The sequence below is a fragment of the Ovis aries genome, chromosome 2 (genome assembly GCF_016772045.2).
Source record: "Ovis aries strain OAR_USU_Benz2616 breed Rambouillet chromosome 2, ARS-UI_Ramb_v3.0, whole genome shotgun sequence".
Taxonomy (NCBI): Eukaryota; Metazoa; Chordata; class Mammalia; order Artiodactyla; family Bovidae; genus Ovis; species Ovis aries.
The window spans coordinates 204467637-204479891 of record NC_056055.1 but is presented as its reverse complement, the minus strand read 5'-3'; the positions used below and the strand labels follow the sequence as shown (position 1 = coordinate 204479891).

General features: G+C 45.3%; 1 protein-coding gene across 7 annotated transcripts in view; it reads right to left on the bottom strand.

Annotated features, from left to right (window-relative positions):
- KIAA2012 (KIAA2012 ortholog) overlaps positions 1-12255 on the bottom strand; it is a 133166-nt gene that overhangs the window by 44842 nt on the left and 76069 nt on the right. For all 7 annotated transcript variants that reach the window (XM_027965099.3, XM_012142767.5, XM_004004834.6 and 4 more), the window contains 2 exons: positions 11847-11984; positions 2669-2738 (listed from right to left, as the gene is read on the bottom strand). In XM_027965099.3, coding sequence (XP_027820900.2) covers positions 2669-2738; positions 11847-11984 — 208 coding nt within the window. The remainder of the gene's footprint in view (positions 1-2668; positions 2739-11846; positions 11985-12255) is intronic.

The window sequence follows — 12255 nt, the reverse complement described above, 5'->3', positions numbered from 1 at the left end:
GATCATGGAAAAAGCAAGAGAGTTCCAGAAAAAACATCCATTTCTGCTTTATTGACTATGCCAAAGCCTTTGACTGTGTGGATCACAATCAACTGTGGAAAATTCTGAAAGAGATGGGAATACAGACCACCTGACCTGCCTCTTGAGAAATCTGTATGCAGGTCAGGAAGCAACAGTTAGAACTGGACATGGAACAACAGACTGGTTCCAAATAGGAAAAGGAGTGCATCAAGGCTGTATATTGTCACCTTGCTTATTTAACTTCTATGCAGAGTACATCATGAGAAATGCTAGACTGGAAGAAACACAAGCTGGAATCAAGATTGCCGGGAGAAATATCAATCACCTCAGATATGCAGATGACACCACCCTTATGGCAGAAAGTGAAGAGGAACTAAAAAGCCTCTTGATGAAAGTGAAAGAGCAGAGTGAAAAAGTTGGCTTAAAGCTCAACATTCAGAAAACAAAGATCATGGCATCTGGTCCCATCACTTCATGGGAAATAGATGGGGAAACAGTGGAAACAGTGTCAGACTTTGTTTTCTGGGGCTCCAATATCACTGCAGATGGTGACTGCAGCCATGAAATTAAAAGATGCTTACTCCTTGGAAGGAAAGTTATGACCAACCTAGATAGCATATTCAAAAGCAGAGACATTACTGTGCCGACTAAGGTCCATCTAGTCAAGGCTGTGGTTTTTCCAGTGGTCATGTATGGATGTGAGAGTTGGACTGTGAAGAAGGCTGAGCGCCGAAGAGTTGATGCTTTTGAACTGTGGTGTTGGAGAAGACTCTTGAGAGTCCCTTGTACTGCAAGGAGATCCAACCAGTCCATTCTGAAGGAGATCAGCCCTGGGATTTCTTTGGAAGGAATGATGCTAAAGCTGAAACTCCAGTACTTTGGCCACCTCATGTGAAGAGATGACTCATTGGAAAAGACTCTGATGCTGGGAGGGATTGGGGGCAGGAGGAGAAGGGGACGACAGAGGATGAGATGGCTGGAAGGCATCACCGACTCGATGGACGTGAGTCTGAGTGAACTCTGGGAGATGGTGATAGACAGGGAGGCCTGGCGTGCTGCAACTCATGGGGTCGCAAAGAGTCAGACACGACTGAGCGACTGAACTGAACTGAAAATGTGGCTGTGAGAACGTACATCGTTACTCACTGAGATATCCAAGTTGAGATTCATATTCCTTAAAGGGCTATGGTACATGAATTACTTCATTTATCCCTCATACACACTTATGAGGGCAGGGCAGTACTTTATTTCTTTTTTTTTTTTTTTCTGACAATTTTCTGGGCAAGCCATGCAGCATGTGGGATCTTAGTTCCCCGACCAGAGATCAAACCCGCAGCCCCTGCAGCGGGAGCTAGGAGTCTTACCCACTGCACCACCAGGGAAGTCCAAGGGCAGTCCCTTATTCATCTCTGAAAACAGGATACTGAGGATACTGAGGTGCGGAGGTTAAGAAATAGGTAGTCCATCTCCAGAGTCCAGGCTCTCCACTCATCTGCTCAGATCTGCTGCTGACCGGCTATCCAGAGAACCTTATGTGACTTACAGAAAGGTGTCCCAGTAGAAGGACCAAGTAGGGAAAGGAGCCTCCCCTGGGTGGATGCACCCAGGGGTGGAGCGCCTGGGAACAGAGCAGAGGCGGGATTTCAGCCCCCCCTGGCTCCCCCTAGGGATTCCCTGGTGGCTTAGACAGTAAAGTGTCTGCCTGCAATGCGGGAGACCTGGGTTCGATCCCTGAGTTGGGAAGATCCCCTGGAGAAGGAAATGGCAACCCACTCCAGTACTCTTGCCTAGAAAATTCCACGGATGGAGGAGACTGGTGGGCTACAGTCCGTGGGGTCGCAAAGAGTCGGACCCGACTGAGCGACTTCACTTTCACCTTCTCGCTCCCTCTGCTGGACGCTTTTATACAGCAATCCACGAAAGCAATTCTGGCGGACCCTGCATCCACTCCTTGAGAATACAAGTGTTTCTCACACAACTGTTTCCACTCCTGCAAGATAAATACCACCTCTGTGGACCTGGGCCTAGCTAACTGAAGCATCCTGTAGCAAGCCCAGGTGCTCCCCCGCAGGGAAGAGCTTCCAGTTCAGGGTATCAGAATATGAGCTATGCCCCAAAGCCTAGTTCTGGGCCCAGTCTTTCCCAGAGTCATCATCATTATCAAATGCAGCATCGTTTTTGGAGGAAGCCACATTCAAACAGCTCTGGTCACCCAGAGCCGTGGGTGTCAGGGGCTGGGTTTCCAAAGATGCTGGTCTACCTTTGTTGTAAGGTCATCCCTCCAGACAGGGAATCTCAGGTCCCTCACCTGTATACCCAGGTGCTGGGGAAAGCAGGGGAAGCCAGAGACAGACGTGCATGTGGGGTCTTTTTGTAAGGCCCCAAAGTCTCCACTGCCTTCCATCAATCTGCAGCCGCTGGCAGGCAATAAATCTCTCAAGTCCAAGGACATAAAAGCATGTCATTATCAGTTGGCTTGGGATGCATTAAGAGTGCATCAGAGTCTATACTCTGACTTCCAGCCCATGGCCTGACAGGAAATGGAACGGTCATTCCTCATTGACATCTTTGAACAATGCACAGATGCACAGTTCATCCCACAATTATCGTAATCAGTTATGATAAAACCCAACCCAACTGTCTCTACCTGGAGCGTCTGGATGATTTTCTCTGAGTTCTCCGCCTTCCTCATGATCGTCCATCTCTTCTCTACTTGCCTGTTAGGTAACAACAACAAAAGACACATAAGATCCAATAAATGCAAGTGTCCCTAGGGTCCATGCCCTTTGCTACAACAAATCCAGCTTTCTTAGTGGTCTCTTCTCCTCCTTTGCCAGTTTATTTTAACTTAAGTGTCCAAGAAGTCTGCTGCCAGGGTGAATGGCCCTGAAGAGCCAGGTGGGCTTAGCAGTGACCTTGAGCACTGTCTTCATCTGTCATTCTCTGGGGAAGGCTTGTCTATGTGTCCAAGCTGTGCTCCATGCCTGGCATACCTGGGGAAAAGAATGTTGCTGGCAAAGATTGACTGACAGAAGGCAGCGAGGTACCCGCAGAGACTCCAGGGGGTTCCAGTGTGACCACTGCAGAGATGGGGCAAAGTGGAAAGGCTGGGGACAAGTCCGACTCTCAGTACCTTAGTCCTTACCTTGAAAACAGATGGAAGGTACTGAGGGATTGAAGTGAGGGAGTGAAAGGGTCAGGCTTGTAGGGTTTCCAGGATAACTATGGATTGAATTTCTTATCACATGAAACCCTTTCTTCTTTCTCTGACTGATACAAGCTGCTTGCAGTCCCACAACCCAGAAATCTCTATAATGATGGTCCTCAACACTGGCTGCGGAGAAGGCAATGGCACCCCGCTCCAATTCTCTTGCCTGGAGAATCCCATGGACGGAGGAGCCTGGTAGGCTGCAGTCCATGGGGTCGCAAAGAGTCGGGCACGACTGAGCGACTTCACTTTCACTTTTCACTTTCATGCACTGGAAAAGGAAATGGCAACCCACTCCTGTGTTCTTGCCTGGAGAATCCCAGAGACAGAGGAGCCTGGTGGGCTGCCGTCTGTGGGGTCACACTGAGTCGGACATGACTGAAGCGACTTAGCAGTAGCAGCAGCAGCAGCAACACTGGCTGCATCTGAGAATTATCTGTGGAACTTATACAAAAAAATTCTTAGGCAGTTGTTGTTGTTCAGTCTCCAAGTCATGTCTGACTCTGCAACCCCATGGACTGCAACATGCCAGGCTTCCCTGTCCCTTACCATCTCCCGGAGTTTGCCCAAATTCATGTCTATTGAATTGGTGATGCCATCTAACCATCTCATCCTCTGCCACCCTCTTCTCTGTTGCCTTTAATCTGTCCCGGCATCAAGGTCTTTTTCAATGAGTTGGCTCTTCCCAGCAGGTGGCCAAAGTATTGGAGTTTCAGCTTCAGCATCAGTCCTTCCAATGAATATTCAGGACTCATTTCCTTTAGGATTGAAGATTCCTAGGCCCTAACCTCAAACATTAAAATCAGACTTTCTGGAGCTAGAGCATTTTTAAGGCTTCTTGGCTGATTCCAATATGCAGCCAGGATTGAGAACCATGGGTCTTCTCTAGAGGGCAGGAAGAGCAGTCCTTGAGTTGCCAAGGAAGTGTGGCTGGTAGAGTCAATGACTCAAATAAAGCCTCCAGTGTCCTATAAGGCCAGCTCTTGGCCTTTGTCACCTGAATCTGCTTAATACACAGCTTCACTTCAGCCATGGAGAAGGAATCTGAAGGGCCTAGAAGCCTCCCCTGGGACTCAAGTTCCTCACCCTTTAGCTGACAGTCAGTTTTCCACTTTATTATCAAATACCTAAGCTGCTTTGAGAAGAGGCAGTTATCTGCTAATTTGTTTGGACATTCTCTGCTTGTTTGGTGGCTTTTCACCCTGTGTGCTTCTCACCTGTTACCTTAGTGTTTGTGGCTGCTAAGCTATTCTGACTAAGAAAACCTACAGAAGGTAAGTAACTTTCCTTCTTTTGTATGTGTCCTTTTGGAGACAAAGCAGATTTGGCCTGATGCAGTGAAAAAAAAAAAAAAAAGACAAAAAGAAAAATTCATCCCTGAGTAAATGGAAAGGTTTTTTTAAAAAAAGATTGCAGGAAAAACCTGCCTCAGTCTAGTAAACTGCTAAGTTAGAAGACTAGAAAAGAGATAAATTTTTAAAAAATCCTGTTTATAAATCCTTTTAGTCTAACAGGAAATTGGATTAAAAGGGAAAAACAAGCTTCCTCTTTTGGAAGAATTTCAAAACCCAGAAGAATAAACCTTCAGTCTTAATAGCAAGCAGCTATGAGCTTTCAGGGGCGAGAAATACTCTTCTCCTTTCACAGATGGAGAGATGGAGACAGAATTGGGGATTTGGAAAGAATTTTCTGATGAGTCCCTGTTAGAAAAATAGTTTTAATTTGAAATTCTGTTGGGGGGGGGGGCGGGGTGGTGGTCCCCTGGTGGTCCAGTGGTTAGGACTTCCTGCTTCCACTGCCAAGAGTGTGGGCTCAATCCTTGGTCTGGGAACTAAGACCCCACAAGCCATGTGGTATGGCCTTAAGAAAAAAAATTCTGCCTGTTGCTTAGAAAGGTGTCAAAAACCTATCATTTTTTACATATATGAACACACATGTGAAAAGACATCTGAGATCATTCATTGCAGCCTATTGGAAACAACTTACATGCCTCATCAATTGGGGAGGTATTAAGTAAATCATGGTAATTTACATGATGGGATACAATGCAACCATTAAAGAGGATCTCTTAATGAATTTAAGTAGAACTCTAAGATATATTAAGTAAAACAAAAAAGTAAGACCCTAAGCAATGTGTATAATACGTAACCTGCCAAGTCACTTCAGTATTGACCGACTCTTTTTGATCCTATGGATCAGGCTCCTTTTGTCCATGGGATTCTCCTGACAAGAATACTGGAGTGGGTTGCCATTTCCTCCTCCAGTACAATATGTGAAAACATATATAAAATATGTCTTTACCCCAGGAAGGGTACACAGGAAACTAGGCCATAGTGGTGTCTGATGGGGAGGGAGCCCAGCTGGGAGACATGCCCTTTAATAGTTAAATATTTTAAACCTCCTGAATATATTTTGAATTCAAGATTTGAACTGAAAAAACTAAAACTAAATAAAATGCCGTTGCTTTTAATGAGTTACAAAGGCAATGATTGAAACACAGGCAATAGTACTCGTTAAGTGAGCAAACAAACCGAAAGAAAATTCAGATCCCAGCTCAGTTATTCTGGCCAAGTCATTCACTCTTCATCTGTTCATTCAGCTTACGACTATATATTGAGTGTCTGTTGTGTGCAAGGGACTGTGCTGGGCACTGGGGGCACCGAGCTGAAAAAATCTGTGAGAAGCTCAGTAGCTTGTTTCTCAGTAGAGAAACAAGAAATCTCACCGTTGCCATGCAGTATGATAAATGTAGTGATATGACAGATTTCTGCAGGACCTCAGGGGAGGTGAAGCTAAATTAGGCTGGGGAGGTTTGTTTACCAGTGGACGTGGTGCTAAGTCCTGCGGGGAAGGGGAGGCAGGCAGTTCCCGCGGAGCAAGGAGGCTGTGCTGGCGCCAGGGATGGTCGGCATGGCTTCAGTGCCCAGACAGTGGGGATCAGACTCTGGCCAGCCAGATCTTGCATATTGCAGTATGGAGTTTTAAAAAAAATTTTTCGTTTGCTCTATTTTTCTATTTATAAAAGAAATACATTTTTTGATGCCAGGATTTAACTGGAAGGTCAATGGGGACATGGTAGGAAATTTCAAGCAAACCAGTGGCATGACTGAGCTGTATTTAGAAAGAGTGCTGGCAACAGCGTGGCATTCTAGGGTTGAGGAGGGGTGTGGGTGAGAGGATGGTAACAGACACCTGGTAAGCACAACTGCAGCGCTAAAACCAGACAAGAGAGACAGTTGCCTGAGGGGTTGGGATGCAGGCCCTGCACTCAGACCTTGTGCGCTGAAGCTCGGATCCTACATCTCAGGCCTTACAGATCATGGAGGTACTTACTTCCTGAGCCTCAGTTTCTGCAGCAGACAGGGGCTGGGCCAGGTGTCCTGAAGGTCTCAGCTATTCTTGGAGAAACTTCTACGGGCCCTGCCCTCTCCCCTCACACCCAGCCCACTATCTGAGCATGTTACTTCTAGGCCCATGGCAGGCTCCAGGAAAGAACTACAGGGCGAATTGGGGAGCAGGAGCCAGAGGTGGGGCTCCAGCTGGCCTCGCGCTGAATGAACGGTCACAGCCTCTCCATCTGTGAAGTGGGAGTAATGATACATTTTGTAGAGAGTTCTTGAAAAGCTAAATTAGGAAAACGTATTTGGAAATTCTTTGTAACATATCATTTAACACATGCATCTACATGACCCAATTTCAATGTCTTATTGATGCTGGAAGGAAATCAAGGTCTCATTTGTGAGTTTCAACTGCAAGGTTGTTCAACTTTTCTCATGTATTAAAAAGATCTCATATTCATTCTTCAATAACCTGAATGGATTTATGAAAATCATAAGGTATCTTGCATTATTAAGATGAAAGTGTTAAATCTCTGTTCCTCTTCCAGGTACTGAAAGCCTGCACAAAGATTTACAATTAAATTCTTCTCAGGAACAGCACAGGTAAACCTCATCAATAAGAGGAATTGTGCGTTTGGTGGCTTTGAAAACTAGCTCCCTCTCCCGCCAGTTACATCACCCTTTGGTTTGCTCACCTCACCAATCCTCAGTTTCCTCATCTGCACAGTGGTGAACTCTACCACCCCCAGGAAGGGGGTGGGGGAAATTAAATAAGGTTTAATATGTGGGAGGCCTGCTCTTAGCAGGGATCAGTGAATAGTTCTTTCTTCTTTGTGAATTGAATCCTTTATAGATGTGAACACTCTTTGAAAATTATTATTTTATCTAATTCTCACCTCACCATTGAGAGGTAGGTAGGGAGGTTCCAGTATTATTATTTCCATCTTACTGAAGAGGCAGCTGAAGAGGAGTCCCACAGGCGTGGCAAGGTTGCTCAGAGTCCAAGAACACCCAGGGCTTCCCAACTGCTGGTCAGATACTTTAATGTTGATAAGAGTCCACTTAATTCGGGCTTGTTTTTTTGGGGGAACTGTCACAGACTCAATGCCCTGAATATTCTTGCTGGCAAAATCATTTTCAAGTGTCCTGGGGTCATCGCATCTGGAAACCAGCTTGGGATTCATCTGCAGCTTGCCTGCTGGTGGTCAACAAAGCAGGTTTCAATGACTCTGGGCACCGGCACTTCCCTCCTCAGGGGCCCACTCCACCTCTGGACAGCGTCCCGAGCCCAGGATTGTTTTGCCGTTACTTCTCCTCACTGAAATCCACGTTGTCTCTTCCCCACGTGGCCACAGGGTGCAGGGTAGTGACAGCCAGATGCATCTTGGTGGGATGGACCCACACCTGCCTGCGTAAGTCACATCCAGGTGGCACCTGACTCCCAACCGAGGACAGGCGACAACTCAGGGTACCCCATTTCAGGCAGGTCCCTCTGTCGGGATTCAAAGGCACCAAGCAATGACTGCCTGTGTGATGGCTGTGAGGCGAAGGCTTATTTCTCATTCTTCATATCTTCTGGGCATAACGTACATACCCTTTGATGTCAGTGTCAAGTTTAAGCATATTCAATTCTGTCTCTATCATTAATTGCCATTATTGCTATTTTCTTCCCCACAACCATGACCTAACCCTGTAATTTATTAAAATTCCCAGGGGAAAAAAATCTCTATCTCAATTTATTCATCAATTACCATTTCTTTTACAAAAAATAGATTTAAAAAGAAAAAACATGGGTCAATTTTTATGTGAACCCAGATGTACTCTAGATTGATCATGTTTCCCCAAATCTAAGCCTGATACAGATTATCCTATAAAATGGGCTGACAGCATTGCCTTCAGTGTTAAAGGATTCCACATGTCATAAATGAAGGAGTCTCTCCTGTAGCAACCTGGGCCGACCTCTGCACAAAACTGTGCGGATACTCTCCACTTAGTTGTTTATCTGCCTCTTAGATTACAGACTCCTTGGAAGGCCAGGGATGGCGATGATTCATCTCTGTACATTTAGTGCCTAACAGTGTCTGATACACAGTGGACGCTCAGTGTATCCTGTCTGAAGGGAAATGAGCGATCATGGGGGAGAGAAAGCTTTACGCTGACTCCACGGAATGCAGGTGAAACGGAGGGGAATGGCCGAGTCCCGCAGAATCAGAAAATCTTCCTGCAAAAGACTGGATGAGTGCTTAGGGATGGAATTTTCTAGAAGGAGCTGTGTTGGATGCTTATCTACTTTGGTAGGCACTGATTTTGATTGGATAGGACTCAGCTGAGGTGTGCAGGGAAGTTTCATGGCGAAGTGGTTGAAAACATGGGTCCCAGGATTTCCCTGGTGGCCCAGTGGTTAAGACCACACTTTCACTACAGAGGGTGCTAGTTTACTCAGGCCATGTGTGTGCCCAAGAAACAAACAAACAAACAAAACATGGACTCTGGAGCAGGGCTGCCTGACCAACTGTATGACATTTGAGAACTCACTTCACCTCTCAAGACCTTACTTTTCTCATCTGTAAAATGGGAGAATGCTACCTCATTCTTAGATTCGCTTTGTGAGTTAAATGAGTTCTTGCATGTAAAACTTATAACAGAGCCTAGCACAGAATAATTGTTCATTCATGTTAGCGATTGTGATTATTTATATCCCTTTCCATTTCCTTTTTCTGCTCCAATATTTTTATTTCTTACCCTCATCCCCTGAAATGTATACTGCTTCCTACATGCACCAGCCAAAAATGAATGAAATGCCTTGTGACTAGGCAGGAAGTGCAGAGATGAAAAGTATAGACTGAGTTGAACAGCCTGTGTGCCTTTCTTGATTTGAGCTTTCCATCCTTTGATGTACCATCCTGAGATTTGAGTCTTTCCATGAGGCAGCCCCTAAGAGTCTGGCAGCTGCCACACCAGCAAGCAGAAGGTCTATCTAGGGAGAGCTGGTAACACTGAACATTTGCAAGGAAAGATGTCGTATGAGGGGCAAGGACTGGTCTGGGAGTCAGAAAGTCTAGAGTGTCCCCATCAGTCTCATGCAGAAGCAGACTGAGTTATAATTTCTGTGAGTCCTGAAAAGGATAGACTAGAAAGTGGGCCTTGGGGATGACAATGCCTTTCCTTCTATTACATGGTGCCAAAATTGCTGAATGAAAACATGTAACAGGAAAGCACTGTGGACACTAAATACAAAAATATTGTAAAATCCCTCACTTGCAGCTTCTGGAGGCTCCATAAATGTGTTCTTCTCTTATTTACATAGCAGTTATTAATGTACTGTATATGTTGCCTGGACAAGGCTTTATCTGTTTTGTTTGTAGATATATCTCAAAGGCCCAGAAAATGCCAGACACATAGTAGGTAGTGGATGCTCATTATGAGTTGAATGAATGAATAGTGCTAATGACAATATCACCTCCCAGGAAGCATCAACCATAATTCATCAAGCCCTAAGGGAAACTAAAGCATTGCTAAGGAAAAGAAAAACATAGTTTCATTAATATAAGTGTTTGGGGATGAATTGTGTTTCTCTGAAATTCGTATGTTGAAGTCCACCCTCAGTACCCTAGAATGTGACTGTGTTTGGAGATAGGATATTTAAAGAGGTAAAATGAAGTTGTGTGGATGGTCTATAAGCCAATATGACTGGTGTCTTTAAACAAGAGATTAGGACACTGACATGTGTAGAGGAAAGATCACGTAAAGACACATAGAGAAGATGGCTCTCTGGAGCAATGAGAAGACCTCAGAATAAATCACCTCTGCTGACACCTTGAGTTTGGACTTTTGGCTTCCAGAATTGTGAGAAAATAAATTTCTGTTGTTTAAACCACCCAGACTGTGGTACATTGTTTTGGTGGCATACGATGAGTAATGAGTGAAAGTAATCATTTTGAATACTTCTAGGAAAATCTTTAGTTTTGCTTCCCAGAACCATTCTCTTCTTCTACTTTCAAGTTTTCCTTTTGGAAACACTCCTCTCCTCCCCACTCTGCGTTCCTGTGGCTCCAGGCTGGGAAAGTCAGTGTCTTCCGTTCCTCTGGCCACAGTGATTCGTCTGTGCATGGCCATGTGACTCAAGCTGGGCCAGCGATTTAGAAAACAGAAGCTCATGGCTATCTTGAAACCATGGGGAAAGAGCCTATCTAAGAGGAAATAGGAAAGAAGAGCCCAGCCATGGAGAGAGACAGATTTGGGGCAAATGCCTGACTCTGAATCAAAGCCCCACCTGGCAGAGCTGGGACTGGGACCACTCAAAGCAGTTGGAACCTAAGAACTCTGGACCAGTGAGGTTAGGAGGGTGACCCACGTGAACCTGGAAGTCCCTGCCAGTCTACAGCACGGGGAAGTGCTCCCATCACGAGCCCCATGATGTTTGACATCTTCACCTTTGTTTCTGTCTTTCTTAGTCACCACTTCTTATCAAGGACCCGGGATCTTATTTTTTGAGGGCAGTATGAAGGATCTGAAATCCTTCCAGGCCAAGACTTGCTTTGTTCCTGATCAGTTTCTTTCACTCCTAGGTCATTTATTTCTTGTTCATTCACCTCTGAGGGGGGCAAATAATGGGGAGAAAGAGGCTCTTAAGCCAGAGGATTGTGGGATTAAAAAGGGATCCACTTATGGAGCATTTAGGAAGCATCTTCCATAAGCCAGTTGCTGTTAGATCCCAGGGCAGGAGGGTGTATTGCAAAGATGGACAAGTGCCATCCCCACCACAGGAACTCTCAGTACCCTTAGCTGAATTGAAGCTGAGCTTGGGAAAGTAATGAACTCCTAGTGAGCGGAAAACAGGGTCAGACATCCAGAAGAGGATTGGCTGCTGCCTTCTAAATAGTTAACTCAAGAGTTAGCCTTCTCTATGGTAGGATTATCAGCTCTACCCACTTGCAGTGGTAAAACAGTAACAACTATTGTAACGACTATCAAGATAAAATGAGTTATATTTACCTGTTTTATGAGTGGTTCAAGGTTATCCTTTCTCCTCTCTCTTCCCTGTCCTCCACCAACCAAACCAGACACCCAACTGATTTGTCCCCGATGGCTGCCTGTGATTACTGTCCTAATTTGTTCTATCTTCCTCTGCTACAAGCTGCCTATTTTCTGTCCTTTCTGATAAAGCAGGAACTCTGAGGGACTTCTGAAGCTGTTTTTTTGTACCATGCAGAAGTGTATTAACTGGAATTCCTGTGTATGTGTCTATAAAACCCCTCGTCTTCTCAGTGTGAGATCACCTTCAGGAACGGCGTCATGTCGAGGTGCAGCTTGCGCGTGTAAAATTCTTTTCTGTTTGAACATATCAGCCCTTTATTTATACAACTTTGAGGCTCTCCTGTCTTCTGAGCTGCTGCCTCCAAGGACTGCTGGGCTCCCTGTGAAGAGAAGCAGAAAGCCCAGCGTTCATAGGAATGATATACAGTGCGACAAGAGCTCGTCCGAATTCCCAAATATTTATAGAAAGCAATTCTTCATCGTTGGAACACTAATAGTAACACCTATTTTTACCATGGAAGAGACAGGGGGCTCATATGTGTGGAGGCTAACTTGAGGCTGGTTATGAATTCACACCTGGAGTCGGCATGATGGGAAATTGGGAAAAGGCACCCTACTGTATTGCTGGGTAGGAGTCACTTTATATAATCC